The 25,000-nt window shown below is 46.3% G+C and overlaps 1 protein-coding gene across 2 annotated transcripts; it reads left to right on the forward strand.

Annotated features, from left to right (window-relative positions):
- The first annotated feature begins 3,846 nt into the window (after positions 1-3,846).
- On the forward strand, positions 3,847-24,294 carry LOC124034626 (transducin-like enhancer protein 1). 2 transcript variants are annotated; one of them, XM_046348046.1, is made up of 20 exons: positions 3,847-4,536; positions 4,876-4,976; positions 5,476-5,539; positions 6,038-6,082; positions 9,844-9,906; positions 10,098-10,202; positions 12,091-12,277; positions 12,552-12,568; positions 15,114-15,230; positions 15,416-15,469; positions 15,770-15,922; positions 16,106-16,244; positions 16,680-16,879; positions 17,076-17,152; positions 17,280-17,529; positions 17,704-17,951; positions 21,569-21,716; positions 22,546-22,696; positions 23,335-23,411; positions 23,555-24,294. In XM_046348046.1, exons 1-20 carry the CDS (start codon positions 4,513-4,515, stop codon positions 23,660-23,662), a joined length of 2,328 nt encoding a protein of 775 aa, XP_046204002.1. In that variant the 5' UTR covers positions 3,847-4,512; the 3' UTR covers positions 23,663-24,294. The 2 variants fall into 2 exon arrangements, with proteins under 2 accessions (XP_046204002.1, XP_046204004.1); XM_046348048.1 differs by having other exon boundaries at positions 3,849-4,536; positions 16,698-16,879.
- Positions 24,295-25,000: the final 706 nt, after the last annotated feature.

A 25,000-nucleotide genomic window follows, 5' to 3' on the forward strand; every position in this document is an offset into this window, starting at 1 on the left:
GAGAGAGAGAGAGAGAGAGAGAGAGAGAGAGAGAGAGAGAAAGAGGGAGAGAGAGAGAGAGAGCGATAGACAGAGAGAGAGCGAGAGAGAGAGAGATAGAGAGAGCGAGAGAGAGAGAGACAGAGAGAGAGAGAGAGAGATAGATAGACAGAAAGAGGAGAGAGAGAGAGAGAGAGAGAGAGAGAGAGAGAGAGAGAGAGAGAGAGAGAGAGAGAGAGAGAGAGAGAGAGAGAAAGAGGGAGAGAGAGAGATAGACAGAGAGAGAGCGAGAGAGAGAGAGAGAGAGAGACAGATCAATTAAAATGATGCCCTTGGTTGTACATTAAGACATCAAGACAGACAGGAATTGGGCCTTTTCAGTTTCACTGTGTGTACAAACACAATGCATTAAGGGGCCCTAAGGGAAATGAGTACAATACAATAAGGTAACATCTATCACAAATATTATCAAAACAACTATTGAAATTCTAATCTCAGTATTCACAAATGAATAACACCATCCCGACGAATGTCCACCGTCATGCCTGAGTGACTACACCATGAAGCCGAGGGAAACAAACGACTGGCTTCATAGAACAGCTCAACCGAAAACCTCAAGCAAATTTCCATTGTTGACACACCTCAGGACCATAAATCCCTCGCAGCCCCCTCCCCTCCCCCATTGTGGTGAGTGGCTAGAATGGGATCACTCCATGTAACCTCCCACACAAAGGTGCTTGTTCAACCATTATCTGTGAGAGCCTCTTCTCATCACTAAGCAGGGACTGACCTGGCCACCGTTGAAATATCCACTTCTCCTGTCTCTCTTGTTCTTTATAAAAGCCCAGTCATTTGTTTAGCCACCAAATCACAAATGAATGAACATTTGCAAAGCAAATGGTGGCTTGTTTGCTGGTTATATCTGTCATTCAAAGCAGACGTTAAAGGGATAGTTCACATAAATAACAAAATTACATATTGGTTTCCTCACCCTACAGGCAGTCTATGGACAAGGTATGACAGCAATCAATGCTTTGGTTTAGTTTCCCTGGCACTGTTTCCACATGCTAACGTTTCACCATTTGTGGCACAAATTGTTTGCATCATGTTCAAAAACATCTATAAGTGACTTGGTTGAGTTTCACACTCAATTTTAGATACTTTCAGATGATTTGGACATGATGCGTGAAAAATTACAATATCAGTCCCATGACTTGAATGGGATTTGTGCCACAAATGTTAAAAAGGGAAACTAAACCAAAGCATGGATTGCTGTCATACCTTGTCTATAGACTGCTTGTCATTTGGGGTAAACTGTCCCTTTAATGGAGTGCATCTCCACTCCAAACTAATGTAGTGGGGGGGGACGGGGACGGGGGGACGGGGACGGGGGACAGAGAAATGGTGATTTGCGAGGGAAATTAAGTGACACTGTGATCATTTGTCAATATCTACCCTGTCTTTCAAAATACAGAAAGACCAAACATTGTTGGAAACATCGGGCTTCAAAGCAGTCGGGGTTTCCTGGAACACACCTTCCTATCTACTCTGATGGAATCACCATATTGTGCACACAGGATTGGATTGGTAGGGGTAGTATGTAATTTACTTACGTCACTTACAACAAGCATACGTATTCAGGCGTATCTACATATAATATTTACGTATTCAGGCGTATCTACATATAATATTTACGTATTCAGGCGTATCTACATATAATATTTACGTATTCAGGCGTATCTACATATAATATTTACGTATTCAGGCGTATCTACATATAATATTTACGTATTCAGGCGTATCTACATATAATATTTACGTATTCAGGCATATCTACATATAATATTTACGTATTCAGGCGTATCTACATATAATATTTACGTATTCAGGCGTATCTACATATAATATTTACGTATTCAGGCATATCTACATATAATATTTACGTATTCAGGCGTATCTACATATAATATTTACGTATTCAGGCGTATCTACATATAATATTTACGTATTCAGGTGTATCTACATATAATATTTACGTATTCAGGCGTATCTACATATAATATATACATATTTAGATGTATCCAAGTATAATATTTACGTATTTAGCCATATCTACATATACTATATATATGTAATTAGCCGTATCTACATATAATATATACGTATTTAGCCGTATCTACATATAAAATATACGTATTTAGACCTATCTAGACAAATGTGTGGCAGAGCACGTCATCTAGTATACTTAATAGCTCGTTAAAGTCTACCCAGAACACCCAATCCCCTAATATACTCACGACTCACTCAATACTATTAGCTTGTCAAATCTTGCCAATCTACAAGCATCAATGAGAAAACCATCACATATTCTATGGATGAATGCCTTAAAGAAGAAGATGAACTACATATTATAAGGCTCATCCCACCTGTTTTATGACAAGTCACGCATTGGGTACAGACATGCAGCATTCTATCATGGCACAGTATCTTTGACCTTGGCGCTGTTTAATATCCTGTACTATTCTATGTGATTCTATGTAGAATGGATATTTTATACTGTCTACAGACCTGATATTCACAGAATAATGATGATAGGAGAGCTTAGCTGCTTAAGTGGAGACTGTAGTAAGGAGCAGACTGCAAGGTTCTGTCTGGTTCCTGGTTCCTGATTGGTTTAGGTGAGGGCTGGGGTGCAGGAATAAATGGCAGCGTTCTATTAAGATGGCCCGGATTGAACCAGCCTATGGCCCGTCACGTGACTGGGTGAAGCCGGTGAGGGAGGAGAGCTCTACTCAAATCTAACAAGAATCTGAGGCGCTCGGTTATGTTGTCAACAAGGCGGCATGAGCCATTGTTCAGAAACATCTCTTTTCCACAAAATATGTTCAAATTTTCAAACTAGTTTTCATTGGGAAGGCAGATAAAGCGTTTTTAGCAAAAACAATCAATTTTGCATGTGAAGACACAGAATTCACATCTAAGGAGGTTGGTGGCACCTTAATTGGGCAGAACGAGCTCGTGGTAATGACTGGAACGGAATCGGTGGAATGGTATCAAATACATCCAACACATCCATGTGTTTGATGCCAATCGAGCCGCTCTGTTCCAGCCATTATTGTGAGCCGTCCTCCCCTCAGCAGCCTCCACTGATCCACATTTTAATCTACGTCCCTTTTTCACCATTGGCTATAACGGGACAGTTGTTTCAAAACGAATGCAATCACTTTTATCCGGTGCAAACTACGCCTACCCGGGTGCCCGGCTAGCTTAATAGAATTCCCTCAATTCTCCTGGAGCTCAGGCTGATAGTGAACCCGCTACATCTCCACATCATCGTCCACCAGACTATGTGATGGAAAGGTCACACTGGGTCACGTGTATCTCTCTTATGGACCCAGATAAGCCAGAGGTCAGGGCAGGTCATGACACTCTTGGAGCCTTGCACAGGACAGGACGCCATGGGTTCCCATGCTGAACCTACAGGATAACCTGGAACTATTTTAAGACATAACTATAGCAGGGTAAAAGGCAGTGATACAAAATCTATTTAATAAAATAGTTTATTTGTGCATGTGTGTGTGCCTTTAAGGACCTCTGATGTCGCCACGTTACTTTGATTGACAGCTGAGATCTGTCACTCTCCAGTACACTAGCCGCCTTGTGTTCTACTCCTCGCTAAACCTATCCATCACTCGGATTGGCTGGTGTCTGTGTAGCTCAAAATAATCGACAGACTTGAATGCATTTAGAGGAAATCTAGTGGTGGATTCTACATATTGCGTCATTATCCCACGTGGAAAGACAATCCCTATTGGTCCGTGTACATTTTCGGGGGCAGTTCCTTTTCTGGTTAGCTGGGGGAGTGTGAAACCGCGTGAGAAAGTTGCCATTGGGGTAAAGCGAGGCTTGACGCTACATTGTTGCGCTGATAGTGGGAGTTATTATCAAAACTAACAACATTTTCCCCTTACGAAACCTTTCTTTAGACTGGAAAATACTTCAATCTTGCGTTTCATCGAGTACAGGCTATTATTCGGATAACGAATAGTAATTTATGTTGAGCATTCACCACAAGCTAACACGGCAAGTCAAGTTACAATTAACTTATGTGGATATGTTCTAGTAGCCTACGCTTCTTCCCTGAACGCATTGTGGTCTTGGCTCCGTTGACTACAACTGGAGTTTCGGCTATTCGGATATTTCTGCGTGGACAGGATAACACAGCCTACAACAGAGGAAGACCACTCTTGTTTTTCTCCTCTGGATGACCGTATCCCTTGTTTTTACGGTTGATACATGGTCGTATGCTGGAGTAAAGAAATAGTATTCTTCCGCGCATCAGTCGCCGGGCCACCGCTGTTGAGGAGTTGACTGGAGATCTAGGAGGACAAACGGTCGGACGTGCTGTGTCATTTTACGGCCAGTCTCGGAAGGACCTAGGATGCATTTATCGTAAGGTGGAGCATCCCCACACCGGTCCCTATTTTGATACCAGACGTTTTTTAGGAAGAGGACGTCTGCGGAGGTAGAACGATGTTCCCCCAGGGTCGACACCCGGTAAGGTTGGCCAGTGAAACGCATCCCCCATCCGCAGGTTCTCTGCACTCATTTGTCATGTCGAACCATTCTGTATACCGGCGATGGCGGGTCGGTCCCGGATGTCGGGCGAAGCCCCTTTGTTTGTCTTTGGCTTAGAGGCTGTCAGCCTGTAACAGTTCTGTAATGAGTTTAGCATGATGCACTCTCGGTAATTGGGGCTAGGCGCACTTGGCAGCGCACATCGCACTTCGATGCTGTATTGCTGTTTGTAATTCACTGCTAATTAGCCTACATCTATGATGCAGAAACAAACGGCCAGGTATTGAGTGATGTGGCTTTTTTATTTTATTTTGATAGACGCCCCACCAGGCCCCGGGCCAACCTTTCAAATTCACCATTCCAGAGTCACTGGACCGCATCAAAGAGGAGTTCCAGTTCCTCCAAGCACAGTACCACAGGTGAGTGGCTGTTCACACACAACCCACCCACCCATATACACTCCGAGGCCAGTGTCACACTTTTTGTGCTCAGACTGTGGTAGGTCTAAGCCATGCTGATGTGCTTAAGCCAGAGGGTAGAGTCGAGGTCAGATTTTCATAAATCACCTCTTATTTCCCCATGTGTGCAACTGTGCATGTTGCCATATGTGGGACTGGGGAGGGGGAGAGGAGTGCGATGAAGTGCCCTGCATGATAACAGTAGCAGGCAGTAGGCTAGACTGCTGCTATCATAGCCATATGACCTAGAATGTCTTAATGGCCTATGCAGCAGGTAAACAAATATTGGTCCTGCATGATTCCAAGAGGTTTTCCAGACCATGCCGCTCTGCCCTATAGACCACATTAGATATGTTTATCTGAACTACATTTGGAATGTCTTCTGGGTATGTGTTCAGGATTGGTGGTGGTGGCTATGCGGCGTCCTGTTTTATTTTGATAGTGTCTCTGTCCTTGGCAGTTTGAAACTGGAGTGTGAGAAGCTGGCCAGTGAGAAGACAGAGATGCAGAGGCACTATGTTATGGTGAGTCCAATCAGCACACACATTCTAGATGTTAACTCACTATCACTGTCTGGATTGATACTATCGCCACATTGCTAGCATACTGTCAATGTACATTTTTTGCTTACACACACACAGGCCTATGCAAACACATTGATTTCCACTACATTAGCTCTATATATATCTATATCTACATTCTGAGGTTGTTTTCTCCTTTTTGCATTTTAGTTGTTTAGCAGATGCCGTTATCCAAAGTGACTTGCATTTAGTGCATTCATCTTAAGATAGCTTGGTGACACAACCACATATCACAGTCATAGCAAGTACATTTTCCCTCAAAGTAGCTATCAGCTGGGTCAGTGCTAGTAGGAAAAGACAAGTGGTGTTAGGGTGGGGAGACTGACTGAGATGCCTTACAATACTCTTTGAAAAAGTAAAGCTGTTAACTAGCCCTCTCTTTAAGATAGAGGAAAGGGAAGTAAACTGTCAGCCTAATGATTACAACTCTGTCATCCACAGTACTATGAAATGTCTTATGGGCTGAACATTGAAATGCATAAACAGGTAAGCCTTGCTCACACTCGCTCTTACTATTTCCTATAGTGTGTGTGTGTGTGTATTCACGCAGAAAATGGGCTTTTAGCCTGCCAGGGTGTGTGTGTGTGTGTGTGTGTGAGGGTTTATCAGTGATGGATGGTGCTCTGTTTCTCTCTCAAGTTAGACCTGGTGGTACGAGCTCAGAGGCAGGATGAATTACTCTGTTGATTGATTGGTACTGTCTGGGGGAGTAGCCTGTTTTATTGCATTGAAGAGGCTGGGCTGGGGAGGGCATAGGAATCAATCACAGAGTCCTTTATCGAGAAAATGCAGAGGAGCACTCTTCCTCAATACACACACAGGCTTGCCCCACAGGAACAGAGCACTCTGGCTCACAGCATTTACCAGTAATTACCACAGAAATCGATTGGTCAGGACAGAGGAAATTGGAGGTGGAATAGCCTGGGTGGTTTGCTGAGGAAGGATTATGTGTGGTCTCGCTCTGTGTTGCTCGCTGTCCCTGTCTCTCGTTGTCTCACTGTCTGTCTCTCTCTCTCTCTCTCTCTCTCTTGCTGTCAGTCTGTCTCTCTCGCTGTCTGTCTCTGTCTTGCTGTCTGTCTCTGTGTCTGATAGTAATGCATGCCTCTTATTGTGGAGAAGATGTCATTTCTGCTCATTGTCTCAGTAGAGGGTGGTATTGTGAGTGCTGTATCCCTGCCCCTGCCACACTGTAGCCAGTTGCTCTGGCCACACCAGCCCCAGGCCTGCCTCCCCTCTGTCTGCACCGCTGCCTGATTGAATGAAGTTGGAGGAGAGTGGAGTGCAGACCCATTCTCCTGCTGCTCATATTAGGGTATTGGGGCTGAATTCCAAACCTATCCTTAACCCCTACACCTACCCACTTTATGTAGACCTGAATGTCTTTATTCAGGTTTAATGAAGCAGTATGGTATTAGGCCTAGCTCCATCTTGCCCTCTGATAGGCTAGAGGGAAGTTTAGCCTATCCAGCCCTCAGGTGTAGGTGTAGTATAGATCCAGAAGTGCCTTTGGGTTCAGGGTAGATCTGAAATTCAACATGTCTTCCTAGTCCATGTAGGGCTCTCTCTCTCTCTGCCACCTGGCAGTACCTCTGACCTATGGCCTGTAGGCCCTCGTCACTGATATACTAGCTGATGACTCGACAACTTGCCATGATTTCGATGTGCGATTCGTTGTGTCACCTACCACAATAGTTGAACACACTGGTTATTGTTCTGAATCAGAGCGGAAGTCTGCTCCATGACCAAAGGCCATCCTTTCGTTGTAAGCCCCTGGCATGTGTGAACCTCCACGCTGTCTGTCTCCTGGGGTTGGGTTGGGTAAGAAATGGGTGAGGTGAGGGACTTTTATTGGCCCAATGATTTTCTGGCTCCTCTGACCCACTTGGGCCTCAGGCTCTGGGTCGCGCAATGATTCCCTTAACCGTTCCTTAATGAATCCCTGTTAATGCTCTCCTGTGGGTTTAGTGCCCAAAGTGTCTTGGAACTCAGCCTATTCCAGGCCTGCAGCACCTATCTGCCGGCTAAGAATACCCCTCAGAGATGGTGCTTCGCTTCTGGGAAAGCACAGTGGGAGAAGCAGGTCTTTTTCTTGGCTTACAGGTATTCCAGGAGCTAGGCAGGTGTATTCTAGGCCAGCTGCTGTGGTTCTAGGAGCTAGGCAGGTGTATTCTAGGCCAGCTGCTGTGGTTCTAGGAGCTAGGCAGGTGTATTCTAGGCGGGCTGCTGTTATTCTAGGAGCTAGGCAGGTGTATTCTAGGCCAGCTGCTGTGGTTCTAGGAGCCAGGCAGGTGTATTTAGGCCAGCTGCTGTGGTTCTACGAGCTAGGCAGGTGTATTCTAGGCCAGCTGCTGTGGTTCTACGAGCTCAGCAGCAGACAGAAGCAGGTGTGCTAACGGGAAACCGGTGAGGCTGGCTCTTTCTAGGGCGTGTCACAAAGGCTGGGCTGCTAGAAGATTGGCTGGAGGATCTCTTCTGATAATGTAGCCAGCATCTGATATCACAGAGATCTGAATGTATCAAGCGTCTGATCTAGGTCAGCACTCCTGCTCTGAGAAGCTCAATACATACGGCCCATGGGCCCTGACTCCATTTCTCACTCGCTTTTCAAAAGAAAATGGTGGTGTGTGTGTGTGTGTGTGTTTGTTTGTGTGTGTCTGTCTGTCTGCGAGTGTGTGTTTGTGTGTGTGTGTGTAATGTCCTATTACTGCGTTCGAAGGCTCCTCTAATTCCCCCTGTACCCTGACCCGCCTCGGATCAATTTGATTGGACGATATGTAATTTGAGCTGCATCATCTGATTTGTAGCCTCCGTGGGGGTATAGGGTATCCAGCCAATCGCAGTCACCTCCGGGGGCCGGATGCCCAGCCATGGATATGAGTGGGACGAAATTAAATTAGGAGTGATGAGATTATCTTAAAGCACCGATGGGAATAGGAGCAAGGCAGAGGGTGAAACTTAATCTAAGGCTGACATGATAGCAAGGCAGGAGCCTCGGTATGATTCATTGCTGTGTGTGTGTATATGGTGCGTGTGTTTTCTGAGAACTGTGGCAGGCTGCAAGCTGTTAACTAGCCCTCTCTCCAGTGAATTGTTTATGGAGTCACTCATACCCATATTGACTGTTTAATTTAAAAAAAAATTATCCTTTATTTAACTTGGTGGGTCTCATTGAGATAAAGACCTGGACCAATACAACATTGATCCTATATCTTGACAGATGGCGGCAGTTGGTCCTGAAAGCAGTTAGACATGTCTGGCTATCCTTCAGGACATCTCCAGCATCACATGCACACTAGGGTTTACCGATATTTGGTCAGACCTCTTCTACCCTATGCTACTCATAATATACGATATCCAATATAATGGTTTTGCAATGTTAATGACTAGATAATTCAAATGTTAGTTTTTATTTCTGAAATAATTGTCACATTCTCATTACTATGATCTCTCAAACCATTTCCTGGTTGATAAAAATTAAGTTTGTGGCAAAACAAGCAAGTATAGTGTAGAGAATCATTGTACCATCTAAACCGCTGTGAGAGAAGATTTCCATAACCAAAAATATTGTATTTTCAGCTGTTTGAAACTGGTGTACAAAACCGAAAGTAAAAGACGCAAAAACAAAACTTTTAAGAACAGGTAGCACAGAAATAGCGCATATAGAACAGATCTACTGCTTCTTAGACTTGCTTTCAATGAGAATGACAGATCTATAACTCACATTTCTATATGAATTTGGTTGGGTCACCCAAAAAGTTACATATTGCAGCTTTAAATAATCTTAGTATCTTAGTAGTATACAAAATAAGACTTAGTTAATTAATTTAGACTTTTATTTTCAACATATTAATACAGCCTAACTGATAAAACTGCACAGTTTTGGTATTTGTAAAGTTCAAATTGTCTTAACCCTCACAATACATTTTCAATGTCTAATATCACAATATTTAATCATATATAGGATATCGGGTGCAGTTGACCTGGGATGTATTCACTAGGAACCAATGGGGAGGGATATACCTGAATGAATCCATTAAGAAACTCTCTATTTCAAAACTGTTTTGCTACGCTGTGCACTGATGAATAAACCCCAGCTGGAGTTGACCTGCACATGGCTGTGTGAATACAAGGGGGAATGTTTTCATGTCCGACGGCCCCTAGGCACTGCTGGATGTATCTTCTAAGCTGTGATGGTCACTGCACTATCCATACTGATCCATCCATCCTCTCTCTACTCCATCCAACAGACAGAGATTGCCAAGAGGCTCAACACCATCTGTGCACAAGTCATCCCCTTCCTCTCACAGGAGGTAAGTGTGTGTGTGTGTGTGTGTGTGTGTGTGTGTGTGTGTGTGTGTGTGTGTGTGTGTGTGTGTGTGTGTGTGTGTGTGTGTGTGTGTGTGTGTGTGTGTGTGTGTGTGTGTGTGTGTGTATGTTGTCAGTACATTTTGTGTAGTAGGCCCAGGATATTATGTGTGTATCACTGTGTGTGCCCATGCAGCACCAGCAGCAGGTGGTCCAGGCGGTAGAGAGAGCCAAGCAGGTCACCATGGCTGAACTCAACGCCATCATTGGGGTACGGGGACTTCCCGGCCTACCATCCACTGTAAATACACTCTACTGCAACTTCCTGTGTGTGTACTGTGAGAGTGTGTGTACTGTGAGAGTGTGTGTACTGTGAGAGTGTGTGTACTGTGAGAGTGTGTGTACTGTGAGAGTGTGTGTACTGTGAGAGTGTGTGTACTGTGAGAGTGTGTGTACTGTGAGAGTGTGTGTATGTGTGACATGCTATTAGTGAAATGTCGACATGTCTGTGACAGTTCTTTACCGGGATATGCTGCTGCTGTGTTTGGTAACCATAACAACATGCATATTTTTATTTTTTATTTTATTTAACTAGGCAAGTCAGTTAAGAACAAATTCTTATTTCTAATGACGGCCTACACCGGCAAAACCCGGACGACGCTGGGCCAATTGTGCCCCGCCCTATGGGACCCGGAATACAGGTTGTGATACAGCCTGTATTCGAACCAGGTTGTCTGTAGTGACACCTCTAGCACTGAGATGCTTTGCCTTAGACCAATGTTTGGTAACCGTAACAACATGCGTAGCTGCTGCTGTGTTTGGTAACCATAACAACATGCGTAGCTGCTGCTGTTTGGTAACCATAACAACATGCGTAGCTGCTGCTGTGTTTGGTAACCATAACAACATGCGTAGCTGCTGCTGTGTTTGATAACCATAATAACATGCGTAGTTGCTGTGTGTTGGCTGTTTGGATTTTCTCAACGGTTCTGTGAGGCTTTGGAAGAGGGGGAGGCTGAGGTGGTGGGGGGGTGGGTTTGATGGCTGTGGTGGGGGTGGCGGTTGCCATTTGAGTCTTAATTGCAGGATTCCAGTGTGTATAAAGTGGGTTTGAGAGTCTGGTCCCCCCCACCAAGCTGTCAGTCACCGTGTTTGTGTGTGTTAAATGAGTGTAATGAAGCATGGACACCCTCACCCCTCCCTCCACGGCTCACCCTAACACCCCCTGACACACAGCCTCCACCAATACTTCCCCTCCATTTACTCTCACCAGTGGGGGGGAGGTGTGTGTGAGCGAGCGCTCCTTGCCATGCTGTTTTGGCACATGGAACAAGGGCTCGGTGGTATGTGTGTGTTTGGCGGGCAAGCCCAGGGATTAGCGCTGTGAAAGAGTAGGTATGGGGTTAGAGTGCTGTGGCGTCTCTCTCCTGTGGTTCTGAGGAGGGGGGTTGGGGGTGTGGCTTAGTCAATTAGAGATAAAGAGAAGGGTTGACCTTCACCACCGCCCCTCCCCCACTCTCCCGCCGAGACCCTCCCCCTCCCCCCACGGCAAATCTCCGAGGTTTGATTCCTGCGGCTACTGTCTGAAGACGCAATAATGATGTTTTGGAACACAAAGGCATTTCACGCTCAGACGAGCGCCTGATTTGGTGTGAAAGAGACCGAGACCTGACAGCTAAACGCCCCCAATCCACCAGAGCCCTCCTCTCCTCCCCACCCACCTCCCTCCCTGGCCCGCTGGCAGCAGCTGGGGCTCTCCAACCCCCTCCTCCCTTCCTCTTCAAGCTCTGGGCTGTGATCCCAGCTGTCAGTATTGTTCTCTCTCTCTGTGTGTGTGTGTGTGTGTGTGTGTGTGTGTGTGTGTGTGTGTGTGTGTGTGTGTGTGTGTGTGTGTGTGTGTGTGTGTGTGTGTGTGTGTGTGTGTGTGTGTGTGTGTGTGTGTGTGTGTGTGTGTGTGTGTGTGTTGAAGGGAGAGGATTATGGCTCTGCCATTATTTGTAAGAAGGCCACATCGTAGAAAGCTCCTCTGGATGAAACACAGAAGGGTCATGAATTCCTCTAGGTTTTCACATTGATCACTCTGCTCCATCAGTGTGTTAATGGCTTGTTCTATTGATTGACACACTTTCAAGTGGATTGGGGAGTATTGATTGATTATAAATTAGTAATTGATTTCCTCTCTCCTGTAGCAGCAGCACCTGTCCCACGCGCACAGCTCCCATGTCCCCCTCACACCCCACCCCGCGGGGCTCCATCCGGCCCATTTGGGGGGAGGGGCCAGTCTGCTCGCCCTGTCCAGTGCCCTGGTGGTGCCGCCACCCCACCTGGCCAGCAAAGAGGACAGGAAACACTCAGTGGAGGCTGAGCACCTGAGAGGTGAGACCCACCCGGCCTTGTTGCTGGGCCTGCATCTGAGGAGGAGTCTGTCTGGCTCGCCCACGTAGCCAGACAGAGGGAGGAGAACGGACTGGACTGTTAACATTGGGTTTGTTAATAATAAATGTACTGAAAACAACAAGTGCACGGCTCTGGATTCTAATTATTTTATTTTTCTCTCTGCTTCTTTTTGTGTGTTTTCCATGCCTCCCTCGTGTGCGCCCTGGTGTCCTCGACACCTTGATGCTGTGTGTCATCGTTGCTATGGGAACAGAGAGAGAGCCAGGCACAGTAAGTACTTCCTGTTACCTATGGCTGCAGCCTTGGCAAGCGCAAGTTAAATACCTGAAATGAAGCGTCATACCTAGATGATATATGAGAGAGTCCTGAAATAAAGCATCATACCCCTCCTAGATGATATGATATGAGAGATTCCTGAAATAAAGCATCATACCCCTCCTAGATGATATGATAGGAGAGAGTCAACTAGTCCTGAAATAAAGCATCATACCCCTCCTAGATGATATGATAGGAGAGAGTCAACTAGTCCTGAAATAAAGCATCATACCCCTCCTAGATGATATGATAGGAGAGAGTCAACTAGTCCTGAAATAAAGCATCATACCCCTCCTAGATGATATGATAGGAGAGAGTCAACTAGTCCTGAAATAAAGCATCATACCCCTCCTAGATGATATGATAGGAGAGAGTCAACTAGTCCTGAAATAAAGCATCATACCCCTCCTAGATGATATGATAGGAGAGAGTCAATTAGTCCTGAAATAAAGCATCATACCCCTCCTAGATGATATGATAGGAGAGAGTCAACTAGTCCTGAAATAAAGCATCATACCCCTCCTAGATGATATGATAGGAGAGAGTCAATTAGTCCTGAAATAAAGCATCATACCCCTCCTAGATGATATGATAGGAGAGAGTCAACTAGTCCTGAAATAAAGCATCATACCCCTCCTAGATGATATGATAGGAGAGAGTCAACTAGTCCTGAAATAAAGCATCATACCCCTCCTAGATGATATGATAGGAGAGAGTCAACTAGTCCTGAAATAAAGCATCATACCCCTCCTAGATGATATGATAGGAGAGAGTCAACTAGTCCTGAAATAAAGCATCATACCCCTCCTAGATGATATGATAGGAGAGAGTCAACTAGTCCCTGGTTGCTAGGGGACCTGATGCTACTTTGCACCACAAAGTACAAGCCATCTAGTTTCCCCCTTAGCACTTTTGATGTTAACCCCTGCTAATCATTCCTTAAGCCCACTCACTATCTTTCACTCACACAGACACAGCTTTGTGCCACCCACCATCCATGCTTTGATTCACCTCCCTTTCTCCCATTCTCATGTCAAACTGGCCTTCATTTAAAAATGCATCCATGGCCTTTAAGTATGTGTGTTTTCTGAGGTTAACATCATGGCAGGGTGGGAGGGGGCTGGGGTGTTGGGCTGCCTGCCGTTACTGGATTTGCCTGGATCTGCCCTGGACTGTTTGGCGCTCTCTCCAAATGAGGGCATTAGCAGAGCCCTCATACACGCACATACAGACGTGCACACGCACGCACACACACAATGACAGGAGCTCTCGCCCTCCACTGCCCGGCATTGTTGTGTGCATTAAACACCTCAGTGAGCAGATTGCCCCCCCCCCCCCCCACACATACACTCTGCTGATCCTGCGCTTAAAGGGCCTCATTGTGTTTAATACGGCTGCCGCCCGGGGGGGGGCTAGAGCGTCATGACCTGAGAGACAGTGGGGAAATTGCTTGTGTTTTGTGGGTCAGCGCTTTGCTTTCTAAAGCCTTTAAATAATGTTCCCCTGGGAGGGAGACTTTGAAGGAACCTTTGGCTGGGGGCTAAGAGGGAGAGGCAGGGGGAGGAAGAGGGGAGGAGGCCCCTTGCCCTGCCTGTCTATTGGGGCTCTCTCTCTCTCTCTCTCTCTCTCTCTCTCTCTCTCTCTCTCTCTCTCTCTCTCTCTCTCTCTCTCTCTCTCTCTCTCTCTCTCTCTCTCTCTCTCTCTCTCTGTGTGTGTGCTCTGCTGCTCCTGGATGCACATTTCATTGACAGCGTCAGGCCTAAATGGACTCCAACATGATGGGCTAATCCACACACAATGGAATCTGTTAGCCAGGGGAGGAGGGGAGGGGTTGTGGAAGTGAATCACACACACACACTGCCCTTTAGCTACAGCAGTAATTGCTGGACAGGGCCAGGAGAGGGAGCACTGATAAAGCGTCAGAACTCCTCTAATCAGCGTCATCTCTGCCAAGTGTCAGCCCACCACCCCCTCCTTGATTTGAGGGTTTTGACTGACAGACAGCCACACCTGTCCCTGGCCTGGAGGGTGTAGGTGCTGTAGTGCAGGGCTCTGAGACACCCTCCTGTTGGTTTTAACTCCAACCCGGTTCCTGGAGAGAGACCCTCCTGTTGGTTTTAACTCCAACCCGGTTCCTGGAGAGAGACCCTCCTGTTGGTTTTAACTCCAACCCGGTTCCTGGAGAGAGACCCTCCTGTTGGTTTTACCTCCAACCCGGTTCCTGGAGAGAGACCCTCCTGTAGGTTTTACCTCCAACCCGGTTCCTGGAGAGAGACAAAAACAACCTACAGGACGGTCTCTCCATCCAGGAACCGGGTTGGAGTGAAAACCAACAGAATGGTCTCTCTCCGGGAACCGGGTTGGAGAACCTTGATGCTGATTTCCCCACGAATGTTAGGTTAGCATTGGGATGAAGGGAAGCTGGTCTGTACCTAGGGCAGTGGCCTGTAGAATGTCATGTTTCATCCCTTCCTCCTCCTCCTCCTCCTGTCTTTGGCAGAGTAATACCCTGCTGGTTGCTGACAGTTTGCGTAACTCAGACAAGCGGCGCAATGGACCAGAATTTGCCAACGACACCAAGAAGAGAAAAGTGGAGGACAAGGACTCCAGTCATTATGTAAGCAGCAGCTGTGAAGGTGATACGTGTCAAATCAAATTGTCACGTGCCGAATACAACATGTGAAATGCTTACATACAAGCCCTTAACCAACAGTGCAGTTCAAGAAGAGTTGAGAAAATACTAAAAAGTAACACAATAAAATAACGTGTGTGCGGTGACTGAGACATTGTTTGTCCCCACAGGATAGTGATGGAGAGAAGAGTGATGACAACCTGGTGGTGGATGTCTCCAATGAGGTAACGTGTGTGTCTTTCTGACGTGTACATGCCTGTCTGAATGTTCTGTTAGGCCTCGCTAGATGGCTCAAAGATAGATGGACGTCATATGGGTCCTGGTCAAAAGTAGTGCACTATATAGGGATTAGGGTGCCAGCCTGGTCTAAAGTAGTGCACTATATAGGGATTAGGGTGCCAGCCTGGTCTAAAGTAGTGCACTATATAGGACATGGGGTGCTCTTTAGGACGCAGAATATTATTCCACATGGGGGGGAAGTGGGGCACTGAGTGAGTCACTGTGAATGAACCCCCTCCCTCCAGGACCCTGCCTCCCCACATGGTACGCGCCTACCATCCCCCAGGGAGAACGGGCTGGACAAGACACGCCTCCTGAAGAAGGACCCCTCCTGTAGCCCTGCCTCCACAGCCTCATCTGCAAGCTCCTCCTCCCTCAAGTCCAAAGAGATGGGCATGGTGGGTGTAGCCAAAGCCCTCAATACACCTAACCCAATTCTGTCTAAACAAGACTTAAACTCTGGATCACAGAAACACACAACTGACCTTCAGCAGAATATCTCAGCTCTGTCTTTCTCTCGTTATCTGTCCTCTGTCTGTCATGTGATATCTGGGTAATGAATGCCTCTGTTTCCATGGCAGCGTGATAAGCCAGGTACGCCTGGGCTGAAGTCGAGCACACCTACTCCGAGAGGAGACTCCACCCCAGGGCCCAGCGCCACTCCCAGTCTCCGGCCAAGCCTTGTCAAGCCCCCCTCCATGGAGCTACCTCACCCACCTAGTAAGATGATAAAAAGTCACACCTTTTGAATTGACCTCGTGCCATTTCCAAGCCTTCCTTACAGCCTACAAGGCGGCAGGTAGCCTAGCATTAAGAGGGTTGGGCCAGTAACTGTAAGGTCACTTGGGGGTTTCGAATCCCCAAGTCTGTGCACTTGAGCGAAGCACTTAACCCTAGTTGCCGCTCTGCTAAATTAATAAAATGGTGCATGGATATTACAGGCCACCTACTATTATACATTGAGTGTAAAATCCCTAACAAAAACCAAACTCTTTTGGTATTTATATCATTAGTCCTTTAATACAATCCCCAAAAACTGCATTTCAGCAGTCAAGTTTTGAAGAGAGCTCTTTCATTACAGAGCAAAAAAGTTGATGTGTTTTGGCATCATATGAATACGACTGAATACAGTTCCATTAACCCATCTGACAACAGCTCTTGTGTACTCCTTAGCTGCTGGTCTGCGGACCCCGCTGGCGGTGCCTGGGTCATACCCCGGGCCTTTCGGAATGCTGCCCCACGCCACCATGAACGGGGAGCTGGCGGGCGCCGCCTACGCCGGACTCCACAACATGTCCCCTCAGATGAGTGCTGCGGCTGCTGCTGCCGTGGCCGCATACGGGCGCTCCCCTATGGTGGGTGTGTGCTTGTGTGTTCGCTTATTCATTCCATCCCAGTCCCATAATATGTGCTCATTGCATGTCTAAACGGCTAAGTGTCTGTGTTTATGTAGGACCCAAATACGCTGTCAACTGACCTCATTTCTCGTGTGTGCGCCCCCATGGATCTTTGAGTGTGTACTCATCCCTCTCTCTCTGTGTTCTCCCTCAGGTGGGCTTTGACCCTCATCCTCACATGAGAGTGCCTGGAATGCCCCCCAGCTTATCAGGCATCCCTGGAGGCAAACCGTGAGTGTGTGTGTGTGCAGAGACAGTGACCATTGTCCCAATACTTTTGGTGCTCACTGTATCTCAAATGTATTCCATGCCTCAAGTCCACCTTCCCTCTTCCTCCTCCAACTCGTCCTCCTCTCAGGGCCTACTCTTTCCACGTTAGCGCCGATGGACAGATGCAGCCGGTGCCCTTCCCTCCGGACGCCCTAGTGGGCCCGGGCATCCCACGCCATGCTCGCCAGATCAACACTCTGAGCCACGGCGAGGTGGTGTGTGCCGTCACCATCAGTAATCCCACACGCCACGTCTACACGGGTGGCAAGGGCTGCGTCAAGGTCTGGGACATCAGTCACCCTGGCAACAAGAGTCCCGTGTCCCAACTGGATTGCCTGGTGAGTGCTACACAAATATACACGCGTTTATCCAAAATCACCCAGTTGACGCATGTATTGAGTAGTGTCATGCTTATATACAGAGAGATCTTTAAAAACACACATACCTACCACTTTATTTCATAGTTTGTGTATTAGAGACCAAAAATAAGTGTGTTTTTGTGTGTGTGTCAGAACCGAGACAACTACATCCGCTCTTGCCGGCTGCTCCCCGACGGCCGGACGCTCATTGTGGGGGGCGAGGCTAGCACGCTGTCAATCTGGGACCTGGCCACGCCCACCCCACGCATCAAGGCGGAGCTGACCTCCTCTGCCCCCGCCTGCTATGCCCTGGCCATCTCCCCCGACTCCAAGGTTTGCTTTTCCTGCTGCAGCGACGGGAACATCGCTGTCTGGGACCTGCACAACCAGACCCTGGTTAGGTAAGGAACACTGGGAGGAGAATACATGGCCAGTTGGTAATAGGTAGAACTGAATAGCCTTTACTAACCACAGGTCCAGCATCAGCTAATGTATTATCCCCCTACTGTGGTAGGTAAGATTGGGGTATGGTGATCTGTTCCTAGATGTGTGGTTAAGGGCAACTTCTTTCTTTGAGTTAATACACACTCATTTTTGTACAGGTAACTGCAAAAATAAAGGGAACACCAACATAGTCTCTTAATAGGGTGTTCAAGGTAGAGGTTGACACGAGTGAAAATTCCGTCTTGTACTGTCCTCATTCCGTAATAGTCCTATAACCACGGAACTTTCCGGTCCCATCCCATGCTAATTTTTACATTCATAACTTCCTCCCTTAGCTGTTAGTCTGTCTGTCCCCTGCTCTGCATGTGAGTAGCTGTAGCAACTGCTCCGTTTGGCTGCTGCTCATGAGACTGTAGCCTGTCGTACACACACAGAGGATGACAAACACGTCAGTCAGTTGAACTCATGGATATGGACATGTGTAATTGCTCAGCAAAGACAACTCGATCAAATTTAGCTAAAACATTGCGCTTTCCTTTTAATGGCTCTGTTAGTGATGGATCCTTGGCTGCAACAAGATGTTGGAATTACTCTCTTGAAGGTTTTGTCATTCAGATGTTTTATTTATTTTTTAAACCTTTATTTAACGAGGCAAGTCAGTTCATTACAAATTCTTATTTACAATGATTCCCTAAGAACACTGGGTTAACTGCTTTGTTCAGGGTCAGAACGACAGATTTTTACCTTGTCAGCTTGGGGATTCAATCTATCAACCTTTCGGTAACTAGTCTAACACTCTAACCGCTAGGCTACCTGCCGACTTTCGTTGACATCTGAGGTAAAATTGTAGTCACTGTTTACACCAGTCTCAACGTCAACAGTGAAGAGGCGACTCCGGGATGCTGGCCTTCTAGGCAGAGTTCCTCTTTCCAGTGTCGGTCTTCTTTTGCCCATCTTAATATTTATTTATATTGGTCAGTCTGAGATGTTTTTTTCTTTGCAACTCTGCGTAGAAGGCCAGCATCCCGGAGTCGCCTCTACACTGTTGACGTTGAGACTGGTGTTTTGCTGGTACTATTTAATGAAGCTGCCAGTTGAGGACTTGTGAGGCATCTGTTTCTCAAGCTAGGCACTCTAATGTACTTGTCCTCTTGCTCAGTTGTGCAATGGGGCCTCCCACTACTCTTTCTATTCTGGTTAGAGCCAGTTGGCGCTGTTCTGTGAAGGGAGTAGTACACAGCGTTGTACGAAATCTTCAGTTTCTTGGCAATTTCTTTCATGGAATAGCCTTAATTTCTCAGAACAAGAATAGACTAGTTTCAGAAAAAAAGTGCTTTGTTTCTGGCCATTTTGAGCCTGTAATCGAACCCACAAATACTGATGCTCCAGAGATACTCAACTAGTTTAAAGAAGGCCAGTTTTATTGCTTCTTTAATCACCACAAAAGTTTTCAGCTGTGCTAACATAATTGCAAAAGGGTTTTCTAATGATCAATTAACCTTTTAAATTGATAAACTTGGATTAGCTAACACAACGTGCCATTGGAACACAGGAGTGATGGCTGCTGATAATGGGCCTCTGTACGCCTATGTAGATATTCTATACTTTTGAACGGTAGTGTACATTACCCTAGTGTTTAATTTTCTATACATTACCCTGGCGTGTCCCATTCCAGACATTACCCTGGCATTCCCGACATTGCCCTGGCATTCCCGACATTACCCTGGCATGTCCCATTCCTGACATTGCCCTGGCGTGTCCCATTCCCGACATGCCAGGTTAATGTCGGGAATGCCAGGGTATGTCGGGAATGGGACACGGCAGGATAATGTTGGGAATGCCAGGGTAATGTCTGGAATGGGACACGCCAAGGTAATGTCTGGAATGGGACACGCCAGGGTAATGTCGGGAATGGGACACGCCAGGGCAATGTCTGGAATGCCAGGGTAATATCTGGAATGGGACACGCCTGGGTAATGTCTGGAATGGGACACGCCAGGGCAATGTCTGAAATGGGACACGCCAGGGCAATGTCTGGAATGGGACACGTCAGGGCAATGTCTGGAATGCCAGGGTACCAACTGGCTGCTGATAATGGGCCTCTGTACGCCTATGTAGATATTCTATACTTTTGAACGGTAGTGTACATTACCCTAGTGTTTAATTTTCTATACATTACCCTGGCGTGTCCCATTCCAGACATTACCCTGGCATTCCCGACATTGCCCTGGCATTCCCGACATTACCCTGGCATGTCCCATTCCCGACATGCCAGGTTAATGTCGGGAATGCCAGGGTATGTCGGGAATGGGACACGGCAGGATAATGTTGGGAATGCCAGGGTAATGTCTGGAATGGGACACGCCAAGGTAATGTCTGGAATGGGACACGCCAGGGTAATGTCGGGAATGGGACACGCCAGGGCAATGTCTGGAATGCCAGGGTAATATCTGGAATGGGACACGCCAGGGCAATGTCTGAAATGGGACACGCCAGGGCAATGTCTGAAATGGGACACGCCAGGGCAATGTCTGGAATGGGACACGTCAGGGCAATGTCTGGAATGCCAGGGTACCAACTGGGCCACACAGGACCATGTACAGTTAAGCAATAAGGCCCGAGGAGATGTGGTATATGGCCAATATATCATGGCTAAGGGTTGTTCTTAAGCACGACGCAACACCCGGACACAGCCCTGACACGGAACTCAAACCGGCTGAGCACGTGCGCCATTGTGCATTAATGTATTTTGCCCCCCCACACCAAATGCGATCACGACACGCAGGTTAAAATATCAAAACAAACTCTGAACCAATTACATTCATTTGGGGACAGGTCGAAAAGCATTAAACATGTATGGCAATTTAGCTAGCTAGCTTGCACTTGCTAGCTAATTTGTTCTATTTTGCTTGCTTGCTGTTGCTAGCTAATTTGTCCTGGGATGTAACCATTGAGTTGTTATTTTACTCTGCCAATTAATCCACACACACAACCGAATCGTTTCTAGTCATCTCTCCTCCTTCCAGGCTTTTTCATCTTTGAACTTATATGGTGATTGGCATCTAAACCTTCATAGTATTACCACGACGCTCTGAAAAACAGTTTGTCTTTCAATCTCCCACGTGGGTATAACCAATGAGGAGATGGCACGTGGGTACCTGCTTCTATAAACCAATGAGGAGATGGGAGAAGCAGGACTTGCAGTGTGATCTGCGTCAGAAATAGGAATGACTTCTATTTTAGCTCTTGGCAATGCAGATGCTCCTTGGCGCACGCTAGCAGTTTGGGTGCAATAATTGAATAACATGGATTTCTAAATATATTTTGCAATGCTCGCACACGCGACGTGTCCTGTCTGGTCAGCATGTTAGCCGTGGTATATTGTCCATATATTACAAACCCCCGAGGAGCCTTATTGCTATTATAAACTGGTTACCAACGTCATTAGAGCAGTAAAACTAAATGTTTTTTCATACCTGTGGTATATGGTCTGATATACCATGGCTGTCAGCCAATCAGCATTCAGGGCTTGACCCAGTTTATAATATTTGATAACGTGTGTTGTCCAACACAGGCAGTTCCAGGGTCACACAGACGGAGCCAGCTGTATTGACATCTCCAATGATGGGACCAAGCTGTGGACAGGGGGGCTGGACAACACCGTCCGATCCTGGGACCTGAGAGAGGGACGCCAGCTACAGCAGCACGACTTTACCTCACAGGTACACACACAGACACACACACACCCGAGAAACACAACTCACGACTTGAAACTGCAGGTTGACGCACACCCTGCACACACACAGGCATCTCACATCACTGGTGATGAAGGATCTCATGCACTTTGGTTGCAGCTCACTGTCACCTTGCAACGGTGTATTCTTAAGGACCTCCTTGTGTAACAGGAGAATCCAGAATAATGCAGGACTGATCACCTATCACATGCCCAGCGCAATTTTTATTTGACCTTTATTTAACTAGGCAAGTCAGTTAAGAACAAATTGTTATTTTCAATGCCGGCCTAGGAACAGTGGGTTAACTGGTCTAGGAACAGTGGGTTAACTGGTCTAGGAACAGTGGGTTAACTGGTCTAGGAACAGTGGGTTAACTGGTCTAGGAACAGTGGGTTAACTGGTCTAGGAACAGTGGGTTAACTGCCTGTTCAGGGGCAGAACAACAGATGTGTACCTTGTCAGCTCCTTTCGGTTACTAGTCCAACGCTCTAACCACTAGGCTACCCTGCCGCCCCCACAATATAGTGTATTAACAGGTTTGGCGTGGAACAGGATGATATTAGCTTGATACCTGAGGAGTGAATTGTAAAGGTGAAAAGACTGGGCTTCTTGTTGTGGCAGCTGGGGCAGTCCTTTGTTAATTCACACATTATATACAGGACATTAGCCACAGCTGTGTGCTACCAGAGATGCTATTGAAACAACAAGGCGATACTTTACTTTTAATAGCGCAAACTGCAATCAGTGATTACCCACCTAGTTGTTGTTGTTTTACCACTTCATCAGTGACACACACTCTGCCCTTCCCTCTCTCCAGATCTTCTCTCTGGGGTACTGTCCGACGGGAGAGTGGCTGGCGGTGGGGATGGAGAGCAGTAATGTAGAGGTACTCCATGTCACCAAGCCAGACAAGTACCAGCTGCACCTCCACGAGAGCTGTGTGCTCTCACTCCAGTTTGCCTCATGTGGTAAGACCATGTCTCCAGATCTCTGTATGACTGACGTCCTCGAGGTCTGTGTATGACTGTATGACTTCTTGTTAGCTGTTTACAGTAACTTAATGACAGATCAACTTCTGTCTCCCTGTATCCTGTTTTTTAATATTATTTTTTAAACTAGGCAAGTCAGTTAAGAGCAAATTCTTATTTACAATGACGGCCTAGGACCAGTGGGTTAACTGCCTTGTTCATGGGCAGAACAACAGATTTGTACCTTGTCAGCTCAGGGATTCGATCTAGCAACGTTTCGGTTACTAGTCCAACGCTCTAACCACTAGGCCACCTGCCGGGTAAAATATTCGCTTTCGATGTGTGGTTTTATTTTCCATTTTGAACTGTGATGATCTTCCTGTTTTATACAAGTATTCTGTTGAACTATTCTTCTCCACATTCTGACCTGATATCTGACCTCTGGTGATATCTGACCGTGCCATAGCCTTACATTCTGTTTCCATGTGTCCTCATATACAGTAGCTCTAATCCTGACTTGATGTGATTATAAGCCCTCTACTCTGAGTACTCTGGTATTGGCCCCTACAGTATTAGCTGTCATAGCTTTATGTGATTCCTAAAGCGCGCTCTCTCTCTCTCGCTCTCTCTGCCACCAGGTAAATGGTTTGTGAGCACAGGGAAGGATAACCTGCTGAACGCATGGAGGACACCGTACGGAGCCAGTATATTCCAGGTACACACACACCTGTCTGTTCTCTCCAATCGGCCTACCTACCAATGTTTTTTAAAATCTTGTGTCAAGGCTGAGTATTAAGCTTTCACTAATCTTTGCCTCTATACCCCCCCCCCCTTCTACCTCTCTCTCCTCTTCTGTAGTCGAAGGAGTCTTCGTCGGTGCTAAGCTGTGACATCTCAGTCGATGATAAGTACATAGTTACAGGTTCTGGAGATAAGAAGGCCACTGTCTATGAAGTCATCTACTAGACTGCACTAGTGAGTGGATCGGCCACTGACAAACCAAAAGTGGCTTTTTACTGTCCTACATCTGACCCTGGGTCAGGGAATCCTAAAGAACATTCTATATACGTGACCTTTCTACTGTCCTACAGCTGACCCTGGGTCAGGATATCCTACAGGACATTGTATATTCATTACCATGGGCAGAGCCCCCAGAACAATGACTGATGGAAATGCGGACCGAAACCTCAAATATGCCGAATTAACAGCATTGACGTTATTATTTTGACAGACGAAGAATGTGAATGGCCTGGTGACCTCTACCCTTTGTGACCCCTAACCTCTGACCCTAGCCTGCTTTTCTGCCAGACACGAGCCCCCACACTGACTCTTCACCCTAGTATCGTGTCCCATCCTACATGTCTGCTATCGTGTGATTAGTTCAGTTTTATTCTCTTTGTATTTTTATTGGTTGAGCGTTTGTAAAAAAGTGTATATATTTCTTTTCTTACAGTAAATGCTTTAGAAATAACAAATGTTTGCTATGTCTTTTACATGGAGAATAATCTAACCAGGAAAAAACACTAAATGGTCTTAATGCTAGCTAATATAAATCTAAAGAAATTACTAGACAATAAATGTTATTTTTTTTCTTTGAACAAACGTCTTTTCTCTGGCTTCCAAAGTAGTGAACTGTATCGGTAAGGTCATGACCTTCCATCCAACAGGTCCTATATTCAGACTGCATAATCTAGTTCAGGGGTCTTCAACCTTTTCTTGCCTAGGCCACCCCCTCTCAGGCAAACCAGCGACCCAGGGATCCCCATCATACATTAGCAAAAACATTTGTATTAAATTCTTATCAGGTGAATGATAATGTCAAGGAGAATTCATCAACATTTTTTAAATGAGATTTGGTAAATAGTTATTATTTAGTCTTTCCAGCATTATGATTGGAAGAGGAAGTGTGAACTCTTAACAGCCTATTAGCTGGAAAGGTAACTGTAAGCACATGTTCGCTAAGAGCAACTGTTTAGCTGGTTAAACAAAGGTTAGCCATACTTAATGTCCAAGCTAAGAAAGCCTACCGACAGCCAGTGGCACCTGCTGCACTTGTAACCTATTATCAGGTGCTTTTTCAAAGCTCTAGTGAGTAATATTTGGCTCCAGTGAGGGCAATTGGCTCCAGTGAGGGCAATTGGCTCAATATTAGAAAGGGGGTATTCTCTTCTCTACCATATATAACGTCATTCAATATTTGTTTATTCTGTTGCTAGTAATATTAATCAACCTTAGGGGGGGGGGGGGATACACTTATACTGAACAAAAATATAAATGCAACAATTTAATTGATTTTACTGTGTT

This window comes from Oncorhynchus gorbuscha, linkage group LG04, assembly GCF_021184085.1.
Source record: "Oncorhynchus gorbuscha isolate QuinsamMale2020 ecotype Even-year linkage group LG04, OgorEven_v1.0, whole genome shotgun sequence".
NCBI classification, from domain to species: Eukaryota; Metazoa; Chordata; class Actinopteri; order Salmoniformes; family Salmonidae; genus Oncorhynchus; species Oncorhynchus gorbuscha.